Here is a 25,726-nt window from a genome sequence, read left to right as displayed (position 1 = left end):
TATATATATATATATATATGTAAATGTATATACATACATACAATTACGATATTGTTGTTGTTGTTGGAAAGGGTTAGTGTGTTGATACGCATGCATGAGGAAAGGAGCATAAAGACACATCATAATACCCGGTGGTTATTGTTGCAGCAGTGATGACGGAGCTTCCAGTCAATCAGTCAGTCGTGAGTTCGGTTTCATTTTTAACGCATCCATGGGAGTCCTTCAAATTTCCCCACACTTCGGAACCTCACATCAGCACATATCGCGTAGAAACGAGCACACTTACACGAAACCACCATACAAACATGAGCCATTTCCCTCCCCTCATGCCTTTCATTCGCATTCAGTAAATTAGTTTAGTTCATTGAGTATTGTGTTGCCGTATTTGCTCATTGTTCTTATCTGATACATATACGTATACAGCTGCGTGCGAGTGAACGTTATGGTTTGGGTCGCAGCACACCTCACCAAATATCGCACACAAACGTTCACCCAACCACTCAGTCATACATAAATTCACGTGCACAGGATATGTACAAGTAAAAACAACAACTACAAAAGAAAAAGCAACCATCGTGTACACGACCATTGTAAACAGTACCACGAAATACGCACGAACTGACACGACATCACAGCGCAACATATGCAAACTAAAGCCTCTCCCTCATTGCTCCTTCCAACTCAAACAAACCCGCGTCACCACGACAACACAACACCACCTCCCCTACCACCACCACAACAAAAAACATATACAACAAAAAATACATACGCGCATGATTTTTTTTTTTCATCATTCGTCCCCCCACCCGCACTAACCAGGAAATTACAGCGGGTGAAGGAGGTTTGAGAGTACACAGTCAAGTGGTAATTAGCTCACATAACCACAACATACGAATGGAAAGAGAAAGGGAAAAAGAAAGGTTAAGGTAAGGAAAGGTAAGGTCGAAAAAAAAAACGGAAAAAAAAAAGAAATATAGCAACACATAAGCGAAATGAGATAGAGAAACCCACGCCTTCCCCCTCTCTTTCTCTTTATTCAACTGACTCCTCACCCTTTCAATTATCCATCAACAATGGTTCCCCATCACACTCCTCACCACTTCCTCTCCTCCCACCTTACATGCATACCCTTTCGTGTCCACGCTCCCATTTGATTAGGTGTCCTGCACCTGAGACATGAAAATAAAATAAAAATAAAAAACAAACCCATTTATTGTGTGTGTGTGTGTTTCGTTTCTCCGTCACTTTAAATTTAACATATTTATTTATTTGATCGCTCTTCCCACACACACACACACACACACCTCCCGTCGCGCACCTGCTTGCCTCATTGCTTGCCTGCTACTGCCTCAGATTGTATATACACAAACACACTAATTTATGTAAAGCAAAGGAAGCAACACCAACAAAAATATAATTGGAGGGATGAAGCAAATGAATAAACAAATAAATAAGTGAATGAATTAATGAATGAAGTAAGTAAGGAACTTCAAAGTGTTTGGAAACCCACGAGGGGGGAAAAGAAAAAGTAGTCATAACGGCAAAGAGGGGGAAACCAGTCAGTCTCCGCCACTGAATATCATGACACTCACAGGTCATTCCTACTTTCCCGAAGATTGGCAGTAGGAAGCATTAGGCGCCGGTATTAGAATCAGAATAAAAACTTATAAGGTATGGAAAGTAGTCCTCATGAGCCGCCCTATTCGCAACGGCGAGGCATCAAATAATAAATGGAGGGATGGAAAACGCTAGTATTTAAAGAATGAAAACAGGAAATAAGGGAGATACATTCCCTCATTTCCTGATGGTACCTTCACAGCACTGCAATTGTTTGCCATCACAGATTCGAGCACACAAACACGCGAGGACACGTACCACAGAGATCAAGTGCCGACACATAAAGTGGCATCCTTTCCACAAAAATTTAAAAAAATAGAAGACAAAAGACAGTAAAGTCGAGAAAGGAAAAAAAAAAGAAAGGGGACAACACGAAATGAAACACAGAAGACAAAAATTTTCCAACGTGTGTTAAATTAGAGAGCGGGCAACAATATAAACAATTTTACAAAATATATTTATTAATAGGCATATATTTATTCGCCAAAGACAAGTGGCGCACGTGCTAAGTGCACGCGCAGCTCTGAAAGCAGGTAAGGACACGTGCCTCAACATCGTGGACCAAGGGCAATAAGGAAAGGTTTTCCCTCCGGGTCCGCCTGGTCCGCAACCTCATGTCGTTTCCGCAACCAAAACAACTGCATAAGCCGCAATTTGAGCATATGCAGTCTATTGGACTCATGCACGACTGCGATTTCATTGTACTCCCCGTGCTTGCGGTGAAGCTCCCGCTGCGAGTACCGCGAAATCACGTAATCTATGCCTTCAGAGTTGTACAAGTCATTAGTTTCGTCAAATCGTATTTCTTCCTTAATGTATTGCATCTCCAGCCCGCGTCTCTGAAGCAATATCGAAAGACTGAAGGCATCTGATACCTCTGTGCGGCTGCTATCGCCACCACTAACAACAGCGGGGGATGGCACATTGCCCGTCCCAAACAATTCTTCATCATGAAGCCCAGTGTCGCCAACAACTATTGATCGTCCGACACTCATTAGCGCGCGGAAAGGAAATGTCAAAAGTTTAACAAAGCGATCCGACACCTGCTGTGAAGCGCCAGCGGTTGCAAATGTGCTATTTGTGGGGTTCCGCCTCGGTATTTTATGCACCTTCTGGAAGCGGCTGATTCCAGTCATTGCTGCATAGGCGTCAATGAAGACAGAAATAGAGTTGCTCCTGTTCGTTCTTGTGGTTAGGCGCCGACTTAGGCACGAGGACGAGTTCCTAACATCTTTTTCTACAGCGTGGTGAAGACGTCGTAGAGCCTCGGACCCCGGGTAATTATCAGCGCTCAAGTACACAGAAAGCAAAACGGTCGCGAGCTGCACAGTGTACAAGAGGACTATCAAAGATGCGATGACAGAGCGCCGGGTTAAGCAAGCAAGAAACCACCTCGGCCTGACATTAAAACCACCCTTCCCATCTCCTCTGCTGCGCAGGTTTGCACCCTCATTCCTCCACTTTACTAGCGTAGCACGCCCCTGTACAATTCCCTTTCCTTTTGTCACCTCCAATGTGCAAGATGACAGTGGCCGCGCGAAACACTCGTCCCATAGGCGTGTACCAGCCGCCGCTAGGGGCACCAGCAACCAGGGAAACACAATCATCAAAAACCGAACTTCCTTGTGGGGAAGCAAACTGTACAATACGATGAAGAGACTTGACGGTACCAATAAGTCAGCGTACCGCTCGCTGGTGTCCAGAAACACCCAAAGCGCACAGTGGGCTGCAGCAGGTGATGGTTCTTCACTAGTTGTTCCTTCTCTTCTGCCCGCGCCCGACAACCTATGCAATGCAAAATATATGTTCCCCCACCCCATGCACACTAAAGTAAGCCACAATGGATACAGAAAGAGCAAGCTGCGCGGCAGTGCCACCAGCACGTACCAATATACGGGCAGCCTTCCCCACCTCCACGATTGATTCTCTGCGGTGTTAAACAGGAGAACCACGGCTTCCGGCCACACCAACCTCCCCCACAAGTAGCTATCCATCCCAATACTGAAGATAACGACAGCAGCCACCGAACAGATGCCCGCCGCGACGCCACGCAGCAACGTGATGTCACCTCTCAACAACAAGAATAAAGAGTAAGGTGCCAGCAAGACCAGAACATCACATCGAAACAACGCTGAGGTAGCGCTGAGCAGTGCAATTGCCCAATAGTATTTGCCACGGCAAGTAGCACCACATGCTAGAGTACACATTATAAGTCCGTACGTGTTGGGCAACGGCCGCGTTGCATAAAATACCAAATGAAATTGCGACAGGCACAACAAGTAAAACACACTCGAAACATGCCGCATACTGACAGGGCACCTGGCTGCGGCAACACGTGAAGATGTGCTCTTGAATTTTTCCCATTTCGCAGCGCTGTCAATACCACAACCAACATAACCGAGAGCACAGCAGGTGACGACGCCCAAGGTCACCCGACACATGTTAGAAGCAAGCATTGGAAACAACGCAAACAACTCCTCAGAAGAACCCACAAGACCAACATCCTCCACCAGTCGAACAAACCATGCAACATCTCCCGCAACAACATACTTCAATGGTTCCAATAGGAACCTTACGACATAATTCACATCACAGAGAAACGGCAACATCGCCAACGACGCAACAAACCAAGGTCCAGTAAACGTTCGAGGAACCACCCCAGGCGAGCTTAAATGGTCAAAACATGCTCTTTTACCACAAAGCAAAAAATCATGCATCGCCTGCATACCGAAGCTCTCCTCCACTTTCGTATAAGGGCAAACTATTTCAACAGAAATGACACAAGCCAACAAAAATAAAAAACTAAAAAACGATAAAACAGTCATTTACAGATAAGACTACGTGAAAAGGAAAAGAAAAAAAATAGAAATTTAAAAACTGCACTCACTCACAGAGAATATACATTACACGTCACAAGCATTCAAATACAGCACAAAAATAAGGTTGACAACGAGCTTCCGGTGCACACACCAACCCGTAAACGAATAACAAAGCACATCAAAAACACAAAACTACCAAGACAATCGATAAGGTAACTGTATGCCACGCCAACCAGTTGCAGCGCAATGCTCATACTGGCAAACGTGGCACACGCTGCGCCAAGGCTCACAGTATCAACAGTGATGTAATCGACAGAGCGTTACCAAATACATCACCACGACAGGACATAGCACACTACGGAACCTGCAACATTACGATATAGCTGCAAAACAAAACAACAGGAAAAACAATTACTGTATATCCACAACACCGGTCACAGCTGCGCCCCATCACGCGTCCAGTACACCTCCCCACTCATTGCAGCCTCGTCCATCTGCTTCCGCTTCTCACCTTCAGGGAGTCGGTAATTCATAAAAACAATACGCATCTCCTCTGGCGTCATGTCCTTCACCCAACCTCGTGCATTCAAGTAACGTCGAGCAAGTTCCCGCTCCCTCAAATCACGATGATAAGGGCTCAGTGGGTGGCTCGCTCTCCACAGGGTATCCAGTAAACAGGGGTCACGCAAACCCTCCTCAATCTGTTCATCCGTCAGTGGTGACATATTGGGCCGGTGCAACCGCTCAATCAGTGGTGCCTCTTCAAGTTCACGCTGCCTCAACGTAGTATATTGTTCCATGTGTATACGCCTGTACCTTTCGCATTCCTCCGTGTACTGCTGCTCAGTCATATCTTTCACGGGGGAACTGTAAGGTGTATCTACGCCAATGAAACAAACACCCATCCGCCTGGCTTGCCCAACAACGCGTCGTACACGGGTCTCCAGTAACGGGTACTCTGGACGTCCCCAACACAACGGTTTCATTTTCGCTATTTCGTATGCCATCTCCAATGTCATCAGAGCACAGTAGTGCCCTCGCAGCGGCACAGGTCCCGTCTCCCGCCGCTTCTTCCGAAGTGCACGCAGAATGAACCACGCAGTAGGTGGCGGTTCAATTGTAAAAAGATACGATTTGTCAAAGTACACTTGGATGCGAACAATCAGCTCGACATCTTCCTTGAAGTGTGGCTTCGTCCGGTCATTGAACACCTTCGCAAAATCCATCGCCTTCAGCCCAAGTTTCGAAAACTCTTGTCCCACGGGAGGACCCGTCGCCGCCTTCCCAGCCTTAATAAAGAAACGCCAGTTGTGCAATACACGCTTCCCAGGAAATTCAGGTCGCCCAAATATATCCCTCGCCTTCTCAACCACCAAAGCTTCAGGCAGTCGGTTTGAACCAGGTTCTACACACACCGTCTTGGGCCGTGCCCTTAGTTGAAGGACGCCACACGCGCGGAGCATCAGTCAACTGTCACTAAATGGCTTACACACAATTACTAGTTGTAAGTCCTTATATACAGTTGCGTACCAGAAGAGAAGAGGGAAGAGATAGTAACAGCAAGCATCCAAAGAAATGGGCGAGACGGTATACAGGAAACATGTGTATGCATGTAGGCAGTAAGTAGAGCCCGTGCAGCAAGCAAAGGAAATGGTGAAACAGCACAATTACCGTATAGTGAAGAGAAGCTTCAGAAACACAAATACAACAAAATGTAAAGGGAAGGGAAGGAATAATACTGAGACCACACACACACGCACACAGAAAGAGAGAGAGAGAGAGACGTACAGACAAACAAGGAGAAAAAACTCCTCACGATGATTCACATTCCAACACGCGGCATACGACAGTTCCTACCGCAACCGCGTCGCGCCATATTAACGCACACACTCACTCCATAAATGAATCAAATGTTCAGCACCCGCATCGATCACATCCTAAGCAATGCATTACTCAGTGCATGGCCAAGGGGAGAGTGCACATCCCAACAAGCTATAATAGCATCCTACTCAATTATACCACACAGAAACGACAAGAATAACAGGATACAACAAACAGGAAACGGCACCTTGTACAGAAGGAACACACTCAATAGTGAGTACATCTCCCTCCCAGAATCAGGTGCAATAACATTCGTCATTCTGCTTGCCTCGCCGACAGCTGCTTCATACCCATTACTGCACCGACCGCTAGGAACAGTACCTGAAGCACAGTTAACAGGAGAATAAACCAATGGAGAAGCCGAAGCAGCAGTCTGATCCCCAGCACCCTTTGGGGAGTGACGGCTCCTCAACGCTGTCGAAGGTGGAGACACCTCTCCTCCAGCATTCCTTACAGCTGAACCTAACTGTGGCTGTGCTGCCGGAGCTTTCTCCACAGCCGCAGTCTCACAACCTTCCACAAGTCCTTCCACCTTTCCATGACTTCGCTTCATCACAAGGCTATCCGGAACACCCAACTCCCCATAAATACAGCGAAGTGCACACCGAACAGCATTCCGCTCCCTCACCTGCACACGTCCACGTTGCTTCCAAAATGCAGCAGCGACGTCCGGACCGCTAGGGCCCTTTCTACTACAGTCACCTCCAAAGAAACCACTCACAGACTCATACGGTGCCATAACTTCCCTCGGCACCACACATATATCCACGAACACCTCATCCCTTGTGCCAGCGTCTGGCAACTCCACAGCTCCTTCCTCCACGCCACCACGCCTCGCTGCGAGACGACGGAGCCTACGGATGTCAAGCATAAACTTCACCCTCACACATTCACCAGCAAATATCAGTCCAACAGATGGTTGAACACCATAGCGATTGCGTACAGCACTGAGAACTTTGAACGCCACAACATTCTCACAAGGGTCCTCAGTACGTACAAGTAGACTACTTAACTCGATAATATTCTCAATACTGGCATCCGTCAGAGGAGAAGGAAAGTACAGGCACTCCTGTGAAAAACAAACAATGCCCCCACCACCCTTCATCGTGGATGAAAGATACGAAACACTAATTACTCACCCGTAAGAAAGGACAGATACGAAATAGAGAAGAAAAACATAAACACATTCCCGGGAAGTAATGACAGTCACAGATACAACAAGTATGAAAAAGAAGATATTACACCAATAATAAAATAGCAAAACACCAACCTCTAATACGGTCGAATAAATATAAACATATAACATGTCCGCTACGCAACAATTAAGCGAAACAAAAAACAATGAAAGGATAGAAAAAATACAGCGCAAACTTCGTTGGGTTGTCAAACAATTCAAAAACACAGATTATGTGGTTGCCCACAGCGCCAACAAATCATATAACCATGCCAAATAACGAGCTGAAAGCACTCCCCACTACGGTGTCATCCTCATGGTCATACCAATAAAGTAAAATACAGAGCAAAAAAATGATCATACATACCATTCGAACGTATCATAGTACAATGAAAGAGTGACAAACATTTATGCAGCCACGCAACTCAACATTACAACATATATATACAAACAGTATTAGGCATGGAGAAATACTCCTTCACATTAACAATCACGCGTCCATCATCACCATCAGCAGCAGTCACATGCAGCGGACACACGGCAGTTAGCAATAATAAAAGACCGCACAGGAGAGCAGCACGCGTAAAACCAAAATTCACCATACGGGTGTCCATGCTCATTGTCAGTGTTGTTTCCTTATGACTTTATCAAATACACACATATGCGGGAAAGAGGGAAGAGCGTGTGAGTAAAGGGGAAATGCAACAGTGACAATAGAAAAAGGAGTTACACAAGATATCAAATAATCACACATACACTCGAGGATAATAAACAAGAAATATGAAAAGGATAACACAAATAATAATGGAAGAGAGCAGCCATATCACATATCCCAACAAATTGGTTAGTGAGGCACAGGTACACGTCGTATTTGATACAATAGTGGAGAAACTAAAGCAGAAAGAATATACATTATTCAACTCTTGTTTGGTACAACCCTACTGTGCGAGGTCACCCGGAGCATTCGAGAGTGATGAAAACCAAATCCTCGCCTATTCATTATCCACGTTAGTTGAGGGGCGGAAGTGCTGCGTACATCAACGCGCGGTAAGAAGCGAGTGAAAACCGACTTACATTTGTTGCGACCTTCTTCAGGTGACGTCCGTAGGTGTGCCTGATCAGGATACGGCCATCTAGTATGAGAAGTAACCGGCGACGCCGATCTATCCGAACAAATACTACAACAAACAGCATAGACACGGAAGCGGAGTGGGAAAGCATCACCAGCTCAGTTGTACTCAGTGTGCCAATAGGGTGGTTTTTTTTCTGCTATAAAAAAAGAACTTGAAGCATAAAGAAACGATGGTCCGCCTCCAGCTGCGTACCGGCGCACAGCGGAACCCCCATTGAATTTAAAACATCGTGCAGGTGGAGGTGCGGCAAGTTTACTCTCTCCCTTCCCTTCATTGTCTTCTTGGGTACCTCGCGCATGTCCCAACAAACCACACAATCTCCAACCCGAGGACAACCGATAACGGGCATACGCTTTGTCTCCCCGCAAAGTCTCCAAGCGCGCACGTATTCACATCACTATCGCAGCCTGTCATATTGCATACAAGTCGCTGTGGCCTTGCGAAAAAAAGCTCCCAGCTAGCGTAAACTAAACTCTCTCCAAGCACCAGGAGACAGAGTTGCAAATGCACACCACCACTCAGTCCCAACCTCGCTTCTTCGATCTGTTCATCTGTCAACACCAGCTCTCCCAAGTCCGTTCATCCATTGTGTTACCTCCCGGGGCGTACATCCCATTGCACAGCCTCCAGTCCATCCACAAGCAGCACCGCGCGTCCACAAAACCCCCTCACCAACGGCACCTCGCCAACAAACACGGTGCACGCATCATCGACAACGTCCAACCTCGTGACGTCGGATGACACGAACGTTGAATAACCGTCCGCTATAAGCGCTACCTCCACGCGGGGGCATTTTGAGGAATCTGTGAGGTCCCGCAAGCGGGAATACTCCCGTCGCAACATCTTTAACCGCCTTGAACGAGCTGCGCTACGGCGGCACACCAGCACCAGCTCTTCCTCCGCGTCGCTTACTGCGTCCTGTCGCTCTGACACCCTGTCTCTCAGTTCGTTAACTTTCTGTTGCAAGGCATCCTCCTGTCTCTTCAGATTCGCGAGTTCTTTACCCCGGCGGCGCACCATATTTTTCTGAAGAGCAGCGATTTCCTGTTGAAGAGTCTCTATCCCTTCCTTCTCCTCCTCTTGGGCCTCCGCCAACTCTTCCTTGGCTCGCCGAATCTGTTCTTTCAATTGGGACTGGCTGCTCTCTCGCTGCTCCTGATGCATGGCACGCTCCTCTCTGTAGAGGTGGGTGGAGATGGTGTCCACAGCGCAGCGCAAGTGATCGTTGCGCGGAACTCTTACGGCAACACGCTGTGTGTGGTTGAGTGTTGTCCACACTCCACAAAGCGGTTCGATCAGAGTTGCACCACGTTGTTGAAATTCGTTCATGATGAGCGGCCAGCCGCAAGGTTCCTCGGTCTGATCGATGGGGCAGGCACACCGCAACTGAAGTAGTGCAGATGGCAAACGTACCACAGGCCCATCGGCCGGCACTTGATGCAACCCCGGCTGATGGCAATGGTGGTGTTGTTGATACCGCACCAAAGAACCGTAGTTTTGCTCAGGTTGAACAAGGGAGCACTGATTCGTGGGTGTCACGCGTATGCAACCTACATTTCTGAATGGCTCAACGGCGCCCAACCCCCGTGGACGTTCAAATATGTGCACGAGTAGTGGTTGAGATGACCACCGCATTCGAGCAGAGCGGACATCTAAAAGAATTTCCACCTCATTCAAGTCGTCAAGTCTTCGTTGAACGAGAATCAACTCCTTGTCTAAAAGGGGAACCATGGGCACAGGGTCCAAGGTTGACGTCGCCGTTGCCGAAATGTCAACATCGCACATGCACGCTCGAACAACTACACGTACAACATGTTGGTTCCTGTCAGCAAAAATGGGGTGAGAAGTTGGTTCGACCACCTCCACAAACAGCGAAGATTGCAACTGTACAACGACACGGCCACTCAGCAACTCCTTCTTTCTTGATTGACTCTGAGGAGAATCATCACCATTCTGGTTGTTGTTGTTGCTATTTATAATGCGATGGATTTGAGGGAGTGAAAAGTCCCGTTGCTCATGGATCAGGCTAAGTTCTTCGAAATTTGTTGCTAGCAATAGCGTCAAACTCACCCTACCATCAGGAGCACGCACCCAGCCACACCCCAAAAGACGACCATCTTTCCAAAGAAGTGGGTTGCGAATTGATCCTGCGGGAAATTCGTAAGCCTCGGCATTGACGTTGGGTGCCAAAAGAAGGAACTCTGGTAGTCTCTGTGCGAGGAGCATTTGCAACACCATTTTTCGTGGTGTGAAAGCATTACACATCTGAATTCCACGAAGTGCCCCAGACAAGTGACCGTACTTTCCGTACACACTTACAGTCGTTTGCTTCAGTGATTCGCTTTCCTCCGCAAGAGCGAGGAGAGATTGATCCATACGTTGGGCCCCCGTTTGTGAAAGGCTAAGTGAAGGATATGAGTTCCGGCCACTGTTAAAATGGCCTTGCCTCCGTTCCATATCATCACTGTCCCCATCCGTGCCGCACTCACTACTCCCCTTGTAGCTATCACTGCTCCCTTCACCCGACAGCCCTGCGGACAACTTTGCCATGCTGTTAGTGTGTTCACTCAACTCGCTCATGGCGCAAGTCGTGCTAGTGGGCACCTGCGATCCTTTTACGGTGCTTTCCGTACTGGCTCGAACCCGCCTCATCCCCTTCTTCGGCGGCGACCCATGAGGCCTTTCTGCTGCCGCAACAACACCCAACACGCTCTGATGTCCGTTACTTACGTCTCGTGCAGCAAGGGTCAAACTACGGCTGTACTCCAGTAAAGGTACTGATTCCGCTTGCATCAACCATTGAGCGCAGTTCAGAATTAGGGTCGCGCCCTCCGTTGCCCACATGCATGAGCGCTCGACGTACCGCTTTCTCTCTTCAGCCTCCTTTATCTGGCTCTTAAACTCCTCACTCATCCGCATTATGGCTCGCTGCCGCCTATCCAAGTAGTCGTCATCAATCAACGACGATCCTCTCCGCTTTCGTATGTTGGCGCGTCGTAACTTCTTGGCTCGCTCAGCGTCCTCGTGGTTCCATCGCTCCCTCATGTCGAGCTGTGCATCATTCCAGTCCTTTTTCAGCGATGCGATGGATTCCTCTAGTGCATTGTGCTCTTGCTTAAAATCCTGAATATACACCTTCAATTGTTCGAGCGTCATCTCTGGGCAGCACTGCGTCTTCGGATCAGCACGAACGTAAGGATAACCAACGGTAGCTTCCTCCCGTAAGATATCCGCGTAACGTGCGGGGTCGCGGCGGAGTTCATTCACCTCGACAACAATTTCCCTCTCGAACTTGCTGTATTCATCTTCCTTCGACATGACTGCCCTGCGAAGTTCACCTGTGCTCGTGAAGTTATGCAGCTGACGGTAAGGGCCCAGAGGCTGCGCACTCATAGTGTCAACTGTGATGGACATTAAGATCCTCTCTGAGTGCGTGTGGTTAAATTGCTTCTACCCGAAGTCAAGCTTTACAGGCCGCGTCGTATAAACAAGAGACAAACTACAGCGTTTGGTCCCCGTCTCTATACACACGGCACTCTAAGAATATATATATATATATAATCTTAACCTCTTTTGGTTTGCCTCTTCTCTACTACAAAACAGAAAATATAGAAAGTGGTATTGCTCCCTTCTTCTTTTTTTTTTCGGAGAAGGGGTTTGAATATTAAATTCCTGTGTCTTCGACCTGCGGTAAGACAGGCGTTATGGGTGGCTAATGTAGCTGCCGCCTTCCCGATCACGTACCACCATAAAGAGATATAAGCACGTATGATACGTAAGTGCACAGGGAAGGGCGAAAGGGGGAAAAACAGAACGAAGTATATTAAGAGGAAGGGAGAGTTGAAGAGAAAGAGAAAAGAGGTATCTGCGCAAAGGATAGAACATGTTGTTGAAAGCCGAAAACAGTTCATGGAAATGCGTGAGACAATCAGCACACTAATTGGAGGGAAAGTAAAAAGGTGTTGCACAGGTATTGCTAACGACGTATCGCTACGAACTCCTTTACGACCACTTTTTGCCCAACTGCTGCCCATCATACCGCTCGGCCATTGACTGCCAGTTTTGCTTCGCACCGTCTTGATTAACGAGCATTGCGAGAGCAGCGGAAAAACAACAAAATACGAGTCCGTAGCGACGCATCCCTGACTGGTAGGTTGTCCAAGAGGCCATTTGAATGGAGAATACGCAACAGTGGGTGAGGAACCGGAGCCGATGTCAAAAGAGAAAGCAGCAGTAGAAGTCCGCAGCCAAACCGTTTCAATAATTTAGCGCAGCGACAGCCGAACTGTATGCTTGTACGTGGACGCGAGTCAAGGTACTTTTGTGTTTAAAACTACTGCAAAGAGCTTTTGTCGTTCCGTAACGGGGAGCAGAAACAAATCGTTTAGGAGGAAATGACACAACGGGAGAAGAACAAAAAAAAACAAAGGAGGGGGGAAAGCGAAGCGAGTGCAGGAACTGGAAGAGCGATTCGTAGCAGCGGATACACACGCACAAGTACCAACTCCCAGCTGAAATGGTAACGGAGGGGGAGGGGTTTGAAAATAACAAAGAGAAAGGTTTTGCCAACAGTAATGGGGACGGTACTCAGTGAGTCACTATAAGGCGCGAGGCCACTCCCCTATTCATTATTCAGCAACCGATTCGCCTCCATGACCCGAACAGTCATTGATTCCTGCTCGGGTGCGCCCAACTTGGGCACACCACGAACGTACAAGTAATCTCCCTCTTCAATCGGGCACAGAGCACGTAGTGCGAAGAAGGCGCCCGCTCCCTGCTCCTGAGCAAGGCACCTTCGTCGCAGCTCCCTCATTTCATTCGTCCCCCCTTCCGATAAAACCAAATCTTTGCACTGCTTCAAAAGCGTCTCCTCGTCACTGAAAGGAAAGTATTCTACCGCAGTATTGTGCAGACCGTCCTCCAGCTGTGGCACCGCGTCGATGAGCGGCATGAGCGTCGGTACAAACATTTCATCCACTTTAGCTTTGAAAAAGTTTGTACCTGGAAGAAACAGTCGAATAGCAGCGGACTCAATGGGCACCGCACGCAGGTGCAGTGCAGCGAAACTTCGGAACAAATTCTCAAGGAACTCTTCGGGATCTTCGCACGCGTCTGTAGCCATCTCTGAGAAGTAATGATCCACCAGCCCGCTTTCTTCACCCCTTTCTCTCGAAACGCCGTTGGCAACGCCGTCGCGCCCGCGTGTGTCTTCTAGCAGCCAATGAATGTATGGAGTGAAACGACTCTCCTCTAGTGAGGCTATACGGCACATCCAACCGGCCGTGGTGAGTTCCGACATACTGGCACTGCGCAAGAAGCTACACCGCTCGTCGTAATTCATCCAATTCACCTCGAGAGGAAAGTTATGCGATACGGTCCCACCCTTGCCGCTAACACCGTACATCTCCTTGGCAACAACGAGAAAGTTGAAGCAGGCGGTGTGTGGAAGGGTGATGATCGCCTGCCCGGGCCGCAAATGTCTTGCAGCACGAAGGCATCGGGCGTAGTGCATGGTGGACACAACCTTCACGTTCCCGCTACCACGCACGTTGTTGGCCTTGCACCATGCACGAAACGACTCCACAGTCTCCCGTTTGTACAGCCACGTACCCACCTCCTTTACCAAACGCGGTGTTTTTGTCGTGTCACGGTGTACCGGAAATGCAACGCGGCATAGGGATGACGGACGTAACATCACCTACACGTCCACAACGCTTCGAAAATGGACGCCCTTCCGCAATCCCGTTTTTCCCTTCCCCACACTGTAGCGGTTACCACAAACATCACGGGTGGAAAGACAATAAAACATGGGCGGCCGTGTTGGGTTGGGAGGTAAAACAAAAGAAAAACAATAGAAAAAGCAGAAATAGAAAAGCTCACGCCAGTCAGATAGTGCAAGACGCGTGATGTTAGGCAACAGGCGGGTCACAGATGTTGTAAACACAAGGGAACGTGTAAGGAGGATTGAAAGATAGGGGGTGGAATTAAGTTTAAAAGAAAAAAACCTTCTGTATCCAAACCGTACCTATACCCAGTTGTTCTCCCTTCCCCCTCTCTTTCTAAAGAATCATTCTTTTTTTTTTAAGAGTGTAACGAAGAAGAGAGGAAGAAAGCGAATGTAAGAAAATCACAGCAGTCTATTTCGATCTAGCTTTTCTCCCCATTTGTTCGTGTTTCCCCTCTCCCTTTCCATTTCCATTTCCCTTTCCCCTCCCCCACATTTGACTCTTCCGAAAGTTTCAAATCCAAAGACACTGCTATACATACAATGTGAAATACATGAATCACGCCACACCATCGCTGTAGCACAGAATCTCCCTCACGTCTCAACTACATAATCAGCATAACCCATTGGCAACATCATGCACAACGCTTTCCTGCACAATCCTCACACACAGAGAGATGGAGGCAATATGCACAACAACAAGAACAGCAAAAAGATTGGAAAACGGAGCGGTCAAACAGTACTTGAAAAAACTAAAGTCAGCGAAAAGGGATAGAGGGGGTAATAAGTAAGTAACAACAGACTACACAAGTGGGGGGAGCGAGACAATGGCCGATTTGGGGGGAGCGAGTGATGCCAACATCTGCTGTAGTGATTCGACATGATCACGTATGGATTTCAATGCCTTGCGGTTTTCCTCCAACTCCCACAGCAACTCCGGTCGCTTCACACCAGCCAGTCCCGTTGGTAGAGCAACCCGACCTGGAGGGCCTTGTTTGCCGCGCTCCTCTAACATGGCGTGCCGCTTACCCTCGTCCGCCACAGTTACTGACACATTGCGGAGATCTGCAAGTTCAGCTCGGAGTTCATGAATTTCACGGATAAGTGTAAGATTCTCCATCATCATTCCTGAAACCTCGCAGCGGTGCTGCTCCTGGTCCGCCTCACATTTGCGGCTCAGCGCCTCCACAGAAGTACTAAGGTATTCCACCTGTGATTTGAACTCGTCCTTTATCTCCTGGCCCACCTGTGCTGCCCGCTGGCCGTCTCGCGCTACCACGTGCCGTTGATACAACCGCTCAACCACGTCACGCAGCATTGCGGCATCTTGCATGGCTGGGGCAATCTCACCTATATCCCTCTTCACACGGGATTTGTATGTCTCAAAATCCTTCATGTGGCTGAGTGTTTGCTTGATTTGCTGCTGCTGCTGCGCCAGTTCGGCCTTGAGTTCCTCAATGTTCTGGCGAAGAGCAATGTTGTTCCCGTGCAGATTGTCTAGCTCAACATTTCGTTCACTAATGCGCTGGTGCTCCCGAGCAATCTCCCGTTGTCTTGGCTCCATCTGCGACTTAAGCTGTCGGATACGATAGTCCAGAACGAACTTGTGCTTCTCCAGCTCCTGGTTCAATTTCTTTAGATCATATATTTTTCGCTCCTTCTCACCGATAATAGCATCACGCTCATCAATATCTTGATGCAGTTGAGCCATCGTTTCATTCAACTCGCTCAACTGTTCTGTTAGCGTTGCCTTTGCGTTATCGAGCACCTGCAATTCACTGTTGTGTACGTCTGTTTCCTTTTGCATGCGAAGAGTATTTTTCCGCATAATAGCACCTTCACCCTTCATACGCAAGTACCGTTCACGGATGGCATTCAACTCCGCCTGATTTTGTTTCTCTACGTTCATAACTTCGGCATCCGTGTCAAGTTCAAGACGTTGACGCACCTCCGCGTTGTTTGCCTTTGTCCTTTGCACCTGTTGCTCGAGTTTCTGAAGCCCCTTCTCTCGCTTTGACACAACATCCTTGAAGCGGTCATGATCTTCCTCTTGATGCCGCTGGATCTCTGCCAGTAGATCCTCTACTTCTCGTTCATACACAAACGTACTTTGATCGAGCTTGTGTTGCAGCTCAGCGCAGAGGTCCTCCAAACGCTGCACCTCTGCCTGCCCTTCGCGCTCTAATCCTTCGAGCTGTGGGGCTGACTCGCCCTCTTTTTCTAACTTAACCGCCACGAACGCCCGCTCCTGCTCCGCTTTTGCATTAAGCAGTGCCTCATACTCTGCATCTAGTGTGTCCAGTTCATTCTTGAACTCATCCGCGCGCTCACGCAGACGGGTGTTCTGCTCGTGATTACGTCGCTTCTCGTCACTCTCAATATCTGTACGTAGTTTCTCCGTTGTGTGACGCAGACTCTCAATGGTAATGTCATGATCCTCCACTTCACTTGCGAGAACAAGCACATCATCACTGAAGTATCCCAAGTCTCGCTGGAGCGGTCGACCATCCTCGCGGGCATCAAATATGAAGAGCGTTCCATCAGAGCTAATGGTGTAGAGGGTGCTCTCATCATGCGAAAGTACCATACGCCCCACCGGACCCATGTGCGCAACAATAGGAACTTCCTGCACACCTACCTGAAGTGGAAAAGACATAAACTTAACGGAACCATCGTCCATACCACCAAACAGCATACGTTGTTTTGGTGCGATCAGTAGTGACGTAACTTTGCTTTCCACAAATTCGTACTCCGTGACGGCCGCGTTCGCAGCAATGTCAGAGGTAGTGTACCGGTCCATCTCGTGAAGTGTGGACTTCCACTGCACATCCATGGCAATCGACGTCGGCTCACTAACGGCCCACAAGGTTCTATCATCGGCTGTGATATAGCGAAACTGGTGTTTTTTGTCAGCATACTCCGTTTCCTTACGCATCTCGCTTATATTCCAGTTGATGACGATCCCATCAAGTGAAGATGAAATGATCGAGTTGTCGGTTGGATATGGTGAAGTGGCGCACCACTGAAAACAGTTGATTTTCTGCGGATGACCGCGTAACTGCCCATGCACATCGCAAGTAAGTGAATTGTACAAATGAATAATATTACCGTGAGCAACGGCGAAGTAACTTCCACCAACTGAGTATTTTACGTCTGTAGTGTTGCGCAAGTTGATGACCCGCCGCTCACGCAAACCGTTCCAAAGGATGCTCAAGACACGTACCTTATCAGGAAAGCACACGACCAGGTACAGACCATTGGGATGAATGGCTAACGCGCCGGGTTGGGAGGTGAAGTACTCACACGTTTCCAAGCGGTGGGTGCTGGTATTCCATATGCGGACGCTCTGGTCAACACCACTTGTAGCGAGATAGGGCTTCTTCACACTGCAGTCCAGGCCAATAATCCCACCAATGTGAAATGGTTGACAAACGTGCAAGACCGTGGGTGGCTCCTCCGCAGAAACCTTCGACCAATCGCTTGCAAAGTTGAAGGCGAGGATTTGTCCGCCGTGAGTCACCATTGCCACGGTTTCTTCTGTCTGATCAATACAAAGGTGCACTACGCTGTTGTCCTTCCGGGGCTCGGGTCGTCCAGCTTCCAAGCGCAGTTGTGCTGGTCGAATTCCCTTTCCACTCACAGTTGGTGAACTTTCGGTGGTTGAGGAAATTTTACCCTGCGTTACGTCATTTATAACAAAAAGCGGTTTTGCGGGTGCGTCCTGACCTCCTTCACCTTCGGTTTGCCCATCGCTTATAATGGAAGCTCGCAGCTTGTTAGTCGCTACCGGCCGGGAGGCAACACCAAGATCATCACTCTTCACCTCACCTGGCTTCTCCGACGGCACAGGTACATTGTACACAATGGCGTAGCTCTCATTTGCAGATCCGATAGTTTCATAAATGGCAACCGTACCCTGATCGCTTCCAGCAATAAAACCATTCCTTGTCGGTACAATGGCCAACACTGCCGGATTCACAGCACCCTCGGTGGTGGAGGGTGGAACAGGAAGAATACGCCTAAAGACACCGGCTTCAATCAACAACAACTCACCATTCTGCGTCGAAGCAACTACACGATCTCTCCCAACCCAAGAATGAGTTAAAAAGTTCGACGTCCGTTCCCGCGCGAAAGATATATGAGGCTGAATCCTCAGTACGCCCTCCTGATAGCGGTAAAAATACATGAACCCGAATCCCGACACGCCGATCAGTAGCGGATCACTGGGACAAACGGTCACACATGTCACGTGAGACATCGACGTGGTGGAGCTCTGCGCGGCAGTGGTACGGGCCCCGGATGACAAAGATCCAGGAGCGGCATCACTTTCATTATGTGCTTCACATATCTCCTGCAACCCAAAATCAGCCACTACGGATGTGGAAGCCAGAGGCTTCGACCGCTCCCAGTTCCAGAAGAACAGTCGCCACTGGGGGGCACCACCCTGCGTGACGAGGTGGCGACCATCGGCACTGAAGTCTAGGGCGGTGAAGCGATCACCTTCAAGGTCAGGAACAGTCAACACCTTCCGCCGTTTCCGGGTAACAGTGTCAAAAACCTGAACTTGTGGTGCTGCACCGCTTTCTGCCATGGCAATGAATTTCTTATTTGCACTTACCGCAAGCGCCGTGATGCCTCCGCTCCGCTGACTTGTTTCAAAGAAGCGCTGAGTGTTCGTATTGAGGTTGTGCATCGCGGCCGTCTTTCCGATTGGGTAGAGAAGTGTTCCCTCTTCAACCCAACAAACGCAACCAGAGACGTCAGCCTTCACGCCGAAAGCATGGCGCTTCACAAGCGTTCGATCGTGACCTTTCCTCTCCTCCATTTTGTAAACCTAATATATGTTTACGCTATATGCTTGTGGGTAAGGATGAGACAAGTTGAGTTTCTCTCCTTCAGCTGAAAAAGACCAACACGGCCCACTCCTGAGTCCCAGGCTCCTTTTTCTGCTCTCTAATTTTTGTACTGATTTTAACTTGCAGGGGACGCATCAAAGAGGGAAGCAGAGATAGATTAAAAACACACGGTAGAGAAGGTCCAATGGGGCAAAAACATTGTGCAATGGCAACAAAAACACCGGCAACATCACGCGAAGCGATGTCCGTTTGTGACTAGTAGGAGAGAACCCTTCGTCTTATCTCTTATCCGTCAAACACCCTGCATACACTAACAGAAATGACGATATATCATTCTGCTCTTCGTTGTTCCAGCACCAGATTTGAATTATAAATTACCACATCTCAAACATGTTAGCGTCTTCATCCATCTTTCTCAGTGGTTGCTGGTTCAAATAATCTGTGAGCCGGCGGGAACAGGCGGCCCATTAGCCATTACCAGTTTCTTTAACCGCTCATTCCCCTTCCCCCCTCAGAAAAGGAAAAAAAGAATCAGCACACTACCAACTGCATGATTACGATCTAAGTGACAAACCAGTGGTACACCAGCAACCAGAAACCTCTCCGGAAATGGCGGTACCACGTCCCGTATTGTGGAGGAAGAGAACGCTTAACTCAAAAAGGATGAAAGCAACCTCATTGAATGGTAGCATTACTGTGTTAAAGGTAGAAACAAACGAAACCGAAAGAATCATTGTTCATGGAAAGGTTTACAACAATGACTAGGCATGTACGAGGCACACGCGCATATTGCATACAGTTGGCTTGCATACGGGTGTGATGGCTACAGTGCCTTTAAAAGAAAAAGAGAGTTAATGCACACGGTGCGATACCAGAACGTCACTTCCCCCTCTTATGGTTGGAATGTACCATTTCACTTTCCACCTTCGTCTAACGCCATGAGCAACGAGCTCCACCATCATAACTACTTCGTTTTCCCTCCCCTCCCCATAGGCACAACCTGCAAGACACCGTGACACATACACACCCGAGTCCCCAAAAAGCAACCTTCTTAGCGGCATTGCTACTGTCCAAGCACACACACTACGAACATTTTCCCGACCCCTCTATTTTCTGCTGATGTCACGCCCGCTTTCTCCAACGCAACACTGCAAAAATGCACACACGAATAGAGCTACGTGGCACTCAAGAAGCGCTACTGTGCTTGTACTTCTCACCAATGAAGTAAAACACCCCACGCGCCAACTCATCAGGCAGCTGCCGGAAGGCCAAATGGCACGGTATTTCCTTGATGTCCTTGTTGCGCCGCTTCGCATCCGCGAGGTACTCCTTCACAGGCAGTCCTGACTCATGTAAATCTTGAATAATCGCCTTGAGTGTACGCAGCGCATTGTCGTTCGATGGGTAGTCCTTCCCCGTATCCATATACTCAGCACGAATAAAGTCATCTACAAGGATGGCATTAGCATTGCAATTTCGGACGCTCAGCGGCCGGTTTTCAACGATAAGTGTGTCCTCCAGCGGGCGTTTCAACCATAAAATGTTCTTCTCGTAATAGTTGTCACCCGTAAACCAATCTCTGTTGCGGACGATACATTGCGACACCCGTATACCCGACGGGTCGATCACGTTCAGCACCTGTTGCATGTACCGTTCGCTGCATGCTGACCACAGCACAACCTCCGCATCTATGAACGAAAGATAATCCAACAACTCCGCCAAGTAGGGTCGTGGTACCAAACCAGCCTTCATGCGGAACGCCTTGTCCCCGTACGATACAATTGTCTCATCAACATCCAGTACGACGGTGAGCCGACTTCGATAGTTTTTTTTCTTCGGGCCTATAAGCCCTAATAATCTCTTCTGCTTCTCCTGCAACGACCACAACTTCGAGCCAGCCAACATAATTGCCACAAGGGTGGCCAACACGTAATAGCGAGCCCCACGATCATACATCATGCGTACCCAGTACTCTTTCATCCGCTTTGCACCATAGAAGCGATCGTCCGTGTAATCCTTCCACGCATTCTCCTTATTGGCATACATGTGAATAGGAGAGGCACTACGTGTAAAAATGTGTGCATCCGTATTTGTCCCTCCTTTTGTGCTGGTGCCCTGCGGGAAGGCCGACTGCCACTGACGACCCAATACGCCGGGCGCGCTGCGGGAAAGCCGGTGCAGACAGCGGCCATACATGGCTGTAGCCGGAGGTCGTTAGCAACTTTGTGTAGTGACAGAGTAGCCTCTCTTCACCGCCTTCCCTCCCTTCCTTTTTAGAGGGTGGTAAATCATCAGGCGGTAAATAATAATAATAAGAACGAATAAAAAAGTCAAGATACAGAATAACGTTTGTACGTGCTCACACGTGTGTGACAGGGAGGAAAAATGTATTCTCTATAATAATTTAACTACTCCAGAAGACGGACGACCCTTCAAAATCAGCCTCCGCGCACGCACGCTACCAACAACAAACTTTCGTGCAAATGATGCGGCGTGTACTTTAACACACAGACACACACCAACTTTTGGCGGCATTTGCAGGAAAGAAGGAAAACTAATGAACTTCACACATATATGCACAACAAAAGTGGAAATCAGCAGCTCAAACAACAGCCCCAATGCCCTCACTCAAGAGGACAAAGCACTTTTTCATTACCGTGGGGAAGTAAGCCCACCAGTTTGAAGGGTGCGGATCTGAATGAGTAATAAAGAATATATATATGTATATATAAGTAATGGATTGATATCGCTTGGTCTACCACTTTCTACAACCGCCTCAATCGACATGAACCCGACCAGTCTGACTCCTCCACCGCACCGCCAGGGCAAACGTGATAAAGTTGATCGCATACATTGAGCAGCAAACCACACATAAATCTTTCAAAATAAACACCAAAACAAATAGCAACACAACCGATAAGACACAGCTACACGCACTTAACCACAATAAGAGAAGAGAACACCTGCATGCCATCAACTCTATCATATAGAAAGCGATACCCAACAATGCGTTTGACACTTCCGGTAATCCAACCAGCCGGGAAATGGAGCGGTACTCGGAGGTGAAAACACGGGTGCATGAAAACATCCCGACATCGCAGTAGGCACGGTACGTATCACCATATCTTTGCGCCCTATTTGCTTGCAACTCCACGTAGTAAGCATAGCATGACAACAATAAGTTGGTCATGATGAGGAAAGGCGAAAGAAGTAGCATTGTGAAGTTTGTGCAGAATCAGTTACAGCAGCTCTATGCTCCGGCGAACCTTTCGTTTACTTTGTTCCGCTCACAACCTTTCGATTAATGTACAACTGCAAACGTTTCCTCACCACACCTTCTCCTTCGGTTTCAGTTTTCGTTCAGTTTAATGCCTTCAGTTTCTTATCGTGATACCACTTCACTTTTATGTGATTACAACACACACACAAGCATGCGAATGACACCGATAGAGCTTCGATCGCTTTAGAGATTACCTAAACCAACGAACAGTCAGATAAAATTGAGGGTGAAGGCGCTAAAAAAAAAAAAAGAACGTAGCAAAGGAGATTTATGGCAACAACCACGTCACACAAGTAGGGTAACCAGAGCGAAAAAAAAAAAAAGAACAAAGCACAGAGCAGGAAAGACGCAAAACGAATGGCAAAAAAAAAACATATTGTGACCGATGGTACTGAGGCAGACAACAATTATTAACGTTTAAAGGGAAGGAAAACGCTAACATATCCGTGCGACATTGACGCCACCACCATGTTGTACAGCTCTCATGCGCGCATACCCTTCACTTGAATCCTTCACGGCAGGTTGTCACCACCTACACACACACATAGTCGCTTAGGAGCGTACGCATGACACCAGCTCTAAAAAAGAAAAACGCTTCCCACACATGTGAAAGTGCACAGAGGTACCGATCTCACGACGGCAAGAGGGCAGGACGCAAACAAGCATCAGGATATTGGAAGGAGTACACAACAGCAACTGCAACGTCCCCTTAGCAGTGTAGTGGGAGAATGGATGGGAAGAAGCGGTATGCAAATAAACAGTAAAGACGTAAATAGAAAACAGGCGACATCCACACCGGTGACCGTGGCAGAGTTTCACGTTTTCTGTGGACGGCTTGACCGCCCCTTCGATTACCTCACTTCATTTTCCTTTATGTCACTACCGTCGGCATTTCCCTCCCCAGTGGTTACGGTATGGAAGCGCTCCATGAATTCTTCTACCCTACTTTTTGTCCATGCATTTCCCTGCGGGACAATGCCCTCATCACTACCACTGGGCGCACACGGTTATTCGCATTCCTCCTGCTTACAGTTAACTGCACGTAGGATGCGCTCACCGAGGAGTTCCTTGTCCAGCAGGCCATCTTCGCCTATGCAGCCCTCAAAACCGTAAATACGGTCGACTGCAACGTCGTTATGAAATAGCACGCAGCAAGGCAACGTTTTAATATGCAACCGCTCAACAAGAAAGGGTGATTTCTCTGCGTCGATCTTCACAAACTTCACGCTTAACATCATCCGCGAAAGTTCAAGCAGGCGGCTGTCCATTACACGGCATGTTTCAAAGTCCTTGTGATAGAAGTGCACGCAGACGTCATCACTCCCGCCCTTCTCTCGCACAACAATGCTAAAGAACTCATCTTGCGATATCTCACGGTATTGTCCATGTTGCTTCTGCCGCCACTCTGCCACCTTTGCGTGATGTTGCTGCATTTGGGCCATGCGTCGCTTGCGGAGCTCCTCCAACTCCCCATCATCGTCGCTGCCATTTCTGTCTTCTATGTGCGTCTGACCGCGTTCCTTTCGTTCTTTTTCCTTTTCTGCCGCTGGATCGTACGCGGGGAGTCCGACCTTGCCATTGTTGTTATTACCTTTATTCATCATGGCCTCCACCTGACGACGGTGTGTTGGTACCACGTCATTGAGGTCACGGTTGCGGATGTACTCTTTCGTGTTCATTTCCTCAATGGCGCTTGTCAGGTTCTGGTTCGCCTTGAGGTTTGAGGCCTCATTGACCACACCGCTGCTTTTTCCTGAGCCGAGCATAGCCTTCGCCGAAACCGAGATTTCAGTTGTAACTGCGGTCTAATGCTTCACAACGAGACTCCTTCTTGTTCCTTCTCGTCCTTGATCACGAAGGATTGCTTTCTTTCTTTCAAGACCCTCCTCACTTTTCACAATATTTCCTTATCTGCTGTAGCGGCGGTTATGTCACTCCCCTACAGTGAGTACGTGAGGCGTTGCAAATTCACCCCAAACCAGTTTGCACAAGCGGGCACAAAATAATGACAGCAGGAATAATGCAAAGGATAGGAAAAAAAAAATAATGCACACAGCAATAGCGCCCATCAGTCCGTCAGGGATATGAACTTAGCAGTAGAGGCCTAAGTCATAAATAAAAAAGAAAGTTCCCTCCCGATAACACCAACAGCGAAGGGAAACTAACACCGAAGTCTCGTAAACAAGGGAGAAAAATGAGTAGTGAATGAGAGCCACATAAAGCCCTGCTGTGGGGCGTAAGTTGTATTTTTAATCTTTTCTTAAAAAAATCTGCGCAACAAATTGGTCACGCAACACCCAAATCACGCTGGTATTTCTTCAACTGCTGCCGGAATCCCGCATTTGGGGAGGCAACAGGCCGTTTACGCTGGATAAGTGCGATTACACTGTCCGCTGGCATACGCAACTTTCTAATAAGATATGCGGCAGCAATTGTTGGAGCACGGGATATACCGGCCCCGCAATGTACAAGCACAGAGGAGCATTGCCCCACAATCGCTGACTCAATAAAGTTATACGTCTTCTCGAAAAAAATTGAAATGTTGTAATTAGGTGCATCCTGCGCAGGGACCGTCATGTATTTGAAATCATTGGGGAATCGTGGAAGTACATCAATACAACAAAGTATATGCGTCACTCCTCGCTGCTGCAGAAGAATTTTGTTTGACGCTGGGTGATAGGAACCAATAAATAAACCTGGCACAACCTCATGCATGCTCTGCACTTGGTACATGTTGCCCTGCAGGAAGAGCGGTTGTTCAGCACCAGGGGAGAGCGGAATTTTTGTACCACACTCCCATAGCGCATTCACTTCAGCAGCCCTATCCGCATAGGCCTCTAGCATAACATTCCGAAGATCTGAACGCGTGCTTTCTACTAAATCCAACTGCACAGGTACGTTAGTGACAGCCATACGATATCGCTCTAATGCCTGGTCGACAGTGGATGATAAAAGAGCATTAGAGGAATCCAATGCGCCCTTTTTCGCAGCCATTGAACGTTCTTCACCCACACTAATATTGCAACTAACAGATGGCACGGCTTCTGAAGAACTGTGTTGCGAAATAAAGCGTATAACCGCAAAAACCTTTTCAACATCAACCATCGAAACCCCGAATCCCTTTCCAAGCTCAGGAGACGTTCCGGGCACCCCCGGTCGCTGGCGGTTCATTGCAGATGCACCCCGTCTCACCATACTTCACTGATAAAAAAAAAACTTAACTACAAAAGGGATATGCCTA

The 25,726-nt window shown here is 48.2% G+C and overlaps 10 protein-coding genes across 10 annotated transcripts; all 10 read right to left on the bottom strand.

Moving 5' to 3' along the window:
• Positions 1-2,165: 2,165 nt before the first annotated feature.
• On the bottom strand, positions 2,166-4,442 carry TEOVI_000036200 (dolichyl-P-Man:GDP-Man7GlcNAc2-PP-dolichyl alpha-1,6-mannosyltransferase, putative; the record flags this gene model as incomplete). Its single annotated transcript, XM_067222221.1, has 1 exon — positions 2,166-4,442. One exon carries the CDS (start codon positions 4,440-4,442, stop codon positions 2,166-2,168), a length of 2,277 nt encoding a protein of 758 aa, XP_067078322.1.
• A 428-nt stretch (positions 4,443-4,870) lies between these two features.
• TEOVI_000036100 (ribosomal protein L11, putative) lies at positions 4,871-5,899 on the bottom strand (the record flags this gene model as incomplete). The annotated part of the gene is made up of 1 exon (XM_067222220.1): positions 4,871-5,899. The coding sequence occupies one exon, from the start codon at positions 5,897-5,899 to the stop codon at positions 4,871-4,873; it is 1,029 nt and encodes a 342-aa protein (XP_067078321.1).
• A 542-nt stretch (positions 5,900-6,441) lies between these two features.
• On the bottom strand, positions 6,442-7,422 carry TEOVI_000036000 (uncharacterized protein; the record flags this gene model as incomplete). The annotated part of the gene is made up of 1 exon (XM_067222219.1): positions 6,442-7,422. One exon carries the CDS (start codon positions 7,420-7,422, stop codon positions 6,442-6,444), a length of 981 nt encoding a protein of 326 aa, XP_067078320.1.
• A 1,793-nt stretch (positions 7,423-9,215) lies between these two features.
• Positions 9,216-12,038, bottom strand: TEOVI_000035900 (uncharacterized protein; the record flags this gene model as incomplete). The annotated part of the gene is made up of 1 exon (XM_067222218.1): positions 9,216-12,038. The coding sequence occupies one exon, from the start codon at positions 12,036-12,038 to the stop codon at positions 9,216-9,218; it is 2,823 nt and encodes a 940-aa protein (XP_067078319.1).
• A 1,207-nt stretch (positions 12,039-13,245) lies between these two features.
• TEOVI_000035800 (uncharacterized protein) lies at positions 13,246-14,319 on the bottom strand (the record flags this gene model as incomplete). The annotated part of the gene is made up of 1 exon (XM_067222217.1): positions 13,246-14,319. The coding sequence occupies one exon, from the start codon at positions 14,317-14,319 to the stop codon at positions 13,246-13,248; it is 1,074 nt and encodes a 357-aa protein (XP_067078318.1).
• An 832-nt stretch (positions 14,320-15,151) lies between these two features.
• TEOVI_000035700 (WD domain, G-beta repeat, putative) lies at positions 15,152-19,174 on the bottom strand (the record flags this gene model as incomplete). The annotated part of the gene is made up of 1 exon (XM_067222216.1): positions 15,152-19,174. One exon carries the CDS (start codon positions 19,172-19,174, stop codon positions 15,152-15,154), a length of 4,023 nt encoding a protein of 1,340 aa, XP_067078317.1.
• Positions 19,175-20,390: 1,216 nt separating this feature from the next.
• Positions 20,391-21,401, bottom strand: TEOVI_000035600 (TFIIF-stimulated CTD phosphatase, putative; the record flags this gene model as incomplete). The annotated part of the gene is made up of 1 exon (XM_067222215.1): positions 20,391-21,401. The coding sequence occupies one exon, from the start codon at positions 21,399-21,401 to the stop codon at positions 20,391-20,393; it is 1,011 nt and encodes a 336-aa protein (XP_067078316.1).
• Positions 21,402-21,981: 580 nt separating this feature from the next.
• TEOVI_000035500 (Vitamin K epoxide reductase family, putative) lies at positions 21,982-22,422 on the bottom strand (the record flags this gene model as incomplete). The annotated part of the gene is made up of 1 exon (XM_067222214.1): positions 21,982-22,422. The coding sequence occupies one exon, from the start codon at positions 22,420-22,422 to the stop codon at positions 21,982-21,984; it is 441 nt and encodes a 146-aa protein (XP_067078315.1).
• Positions 22,423-23,492: 1,070 nt separating this feature from the next.
• On the bottom strand, positions 23,493-24,251 carry TEOVI_000035400 (Phosducin, putative; the record flags this gene model as incomplete). The annotated part of the gene is made up of 1 exon (XM_067222213.1): positions 23,493-24,251. The coding sequence occupies one exon, from the start codon at positions 24,249-24,251 to the stop codon at positions 23,493-23,495; it is 759 nt and encodes a 252-aa protein (XP_067078314.1).
• A 520-nt stretch (positions 24,252-24,771) lies between these two features.
• TEOVI_000035300 (kinetoplastid-specific dual specificity phosphatase, putative) lies at positions 24,772-25,680 on the bottom strand (the record flags this gene model as incomplete). The annotated part of the gene is made up of 1 exon (XM_067222212.1): positions 24,772-25,680. The coding sequence occupies one exon, from the start codon at positions 25,678-25,680 to the stop codon at positions 24,772-24,774; it is 909 nt and encodes a 302-aa protein (XP_067078313.1).
• Positions 25,681-25,726: the final 46 nt, after the last annotated feature.

Source organism: Trypanosoma equiperdum, assembly GCF_001457755.1.
Source record: "Trypanosoma equiperdum strain OVI genome assembly, contig: ctg_158, whole genome shotgun sequence".
NCBI lineage: Eukaryota > Euglenozoa > Kinetoplastea > Trypanosomatida > Trypanosomatidae > Trypanosoma > Trypanosoma equiperdum.
Note: the sequence above shows the minus strand (reverse complement) of the source record. Positions and strands in the feature narration are given on the sequence as shown.